Source organism: Echinops telfairi, unplaced genomic scaffold, assembly GCF_000313985.2.
Source record: "Echinops telfairi isolate 266 unplaced genomic scaffold, ASM31398v2 ScPeMD7_23;HRSCAF=83, whole genome shotgun sequence".
Taxonomy (NCBI): Eukaryota; Metazoa; Chordata; class Mammalia; order Afrosoricida; family Tenrecidae; genus Echinops; species Echinops telfairi.
The window spans coordinates 6,300,338-6,301,955 of NW_022103920.1; the positions used below are offsets into that span (position 1 = coordinate 6,300,338).

The 1,618-nt window shown below is 56.3% G+C and overlaps 1 protein-coding gene across 1 annotated transcript in view; it reads left to right on the forward strand.

Moving 5' to 3' along the window:
- DENND2A (DENN domain containing 2A) overlaps nt 1–1,618 on the forward strand; it is a 36,854-nt gene that overhangs the window by 9,280 nt on the left and 25,956 nt on the right. Inside the window, exon 4 of the mRNA XM_004714030.2 lies at nt 1,394–1,538. Coding sequence (XP_004714087.1) covers nt 1,394–1,538 — 145 coding nt within the window. The remainder of the gene's footprint in view (nt 1–1,393; nt 1,539–1,618) is intronic.

Here is a 1,618-nt window from a genome sequence, read left to right on the forward strand (position 1 = left end):
ATCACAATCCATACATTCATCCCGGGTGTCCAGCACATTTGCACATCTGCCGCCATCATCCTTTTCAAAGCATTCTCTTCCCACTGGAGCCCCTGATATCAGCTCCCCGGTGACTGGTCTCTCAATGCTGTCAAGATCCACTCATGTTACGACATGTACCAGAGTCGTTTCTTTTATGTCTGAATGATATTCCGTGGTGTCAGGGGCCTCCAGGAAGTTCCTGGGGGAATCCCCCTATCTCTTCATTCCATTTTCCCACGGGCATTTTCAAGCCCCCCCCCGTTGGTGTTCTGCGTCATTTGTGCATTTGCCAGCGGGTGGGCTTGCCGCCTCCTTTTGGCTGTTGTGAAGGACACTACTGTGGGTGTGGGTGCCCACGTTCTCCACGGGCATTGAATAGCATTTTTGGTGGTGGCTGTGTCCCAAGGCTAGGTCCCCCCCCAAAAAAACCACCTCTGTGAATCCACAGTTTAAATCCTCCTTCTGGGACCCTACGTGCCAAGTAACCAACTAACAGTGGACCCCTCCCCTAGGATCGTTTCCTGGCTTTGCCCCTCGATGGGCGCACATTCTAAGTAGCGCTCGGTGCTAAACCCAGCTGCCTTTCCTGGCGTGCTTGGCAGTGGACACATCTCTTTCTCTGGTCAGCCCCCTGGACTTGGTTTGCGGTTGCTGTTGCGGTTTGGGGCCCTCAGCCCTCTCTGACTTGGAGCTAGCCCGCACACCCCTGCACTCTGCGTGTAGGTGGTCCTAACTGCCGGCCACATCCAAAGCAGGAGAGCCAGGGCCAGTGCGATGCTCTGCCAGCCCTCCACCAGGCCTGCCCGGGTGTCAGACTCGTTGGCTCAGTGTAATTGAGCTGCTGTCCAGCCTGCTGACCTCATTGACTTTGGCGTCCAGCTTCTTCGTGGCCCACTCAGTGGTTAGGGGAACTTGTAGTCCAGCTGGTTTCTCTCCCAAGGGTCTTTGGGCACCTTTGGGACCTTGGTTTCTGGGGCTGCCAGAAGGTGGGTGATATGTAAGCAGGCCTTCCTTCTCTCTTGGGGGGTCTGTGTATGCCTGAAGAACAAACAGACCTGTCCTGGAAAAGGATAGCCGGAGGGTCCCTTAGAGGCGAGGATGGTGAGACCTCGTCTCACGTACTTTGGACGCTTTCTCAGGAGAGACTGGTCCCTGGAGAAGGCTTCCATGCTTGGTGGAATGGAGGGGCGGCATGCCTTCTGTGGGAGAGTCACAGTCTCAGAACCTCTCTGGGGCAGTTCTACGCTGAGCTCAAAAGCTGCTGGGTCTGAACTGCCCCTTCCGGGTAGCAGCCCAGCACGTCAGCCTCGCGCCTCCAGGACTCCGTTCTCTGAGTGAGCCTAGACTGACCGGCGTCTGGTTTTTCTGCCAGGAAGTCGTACGAGTTTGAAGACGTGCTGCAGTCCTCCACGGAGAGCTGCAGGGTGGACTGGTACGCGCAGACCAAGCTGGGGCTCTCCCGCATGCTGTCCGAGGAGAACGTCTACGAGGACATTCTAGGTGAGGCTGCTGGTCCAGTTAGGCCGGTTGCTTTAGACAGAGTGCTTCAGACAAACGCACATACCAAACGTCAGACACACAGACACACCAAACCCTC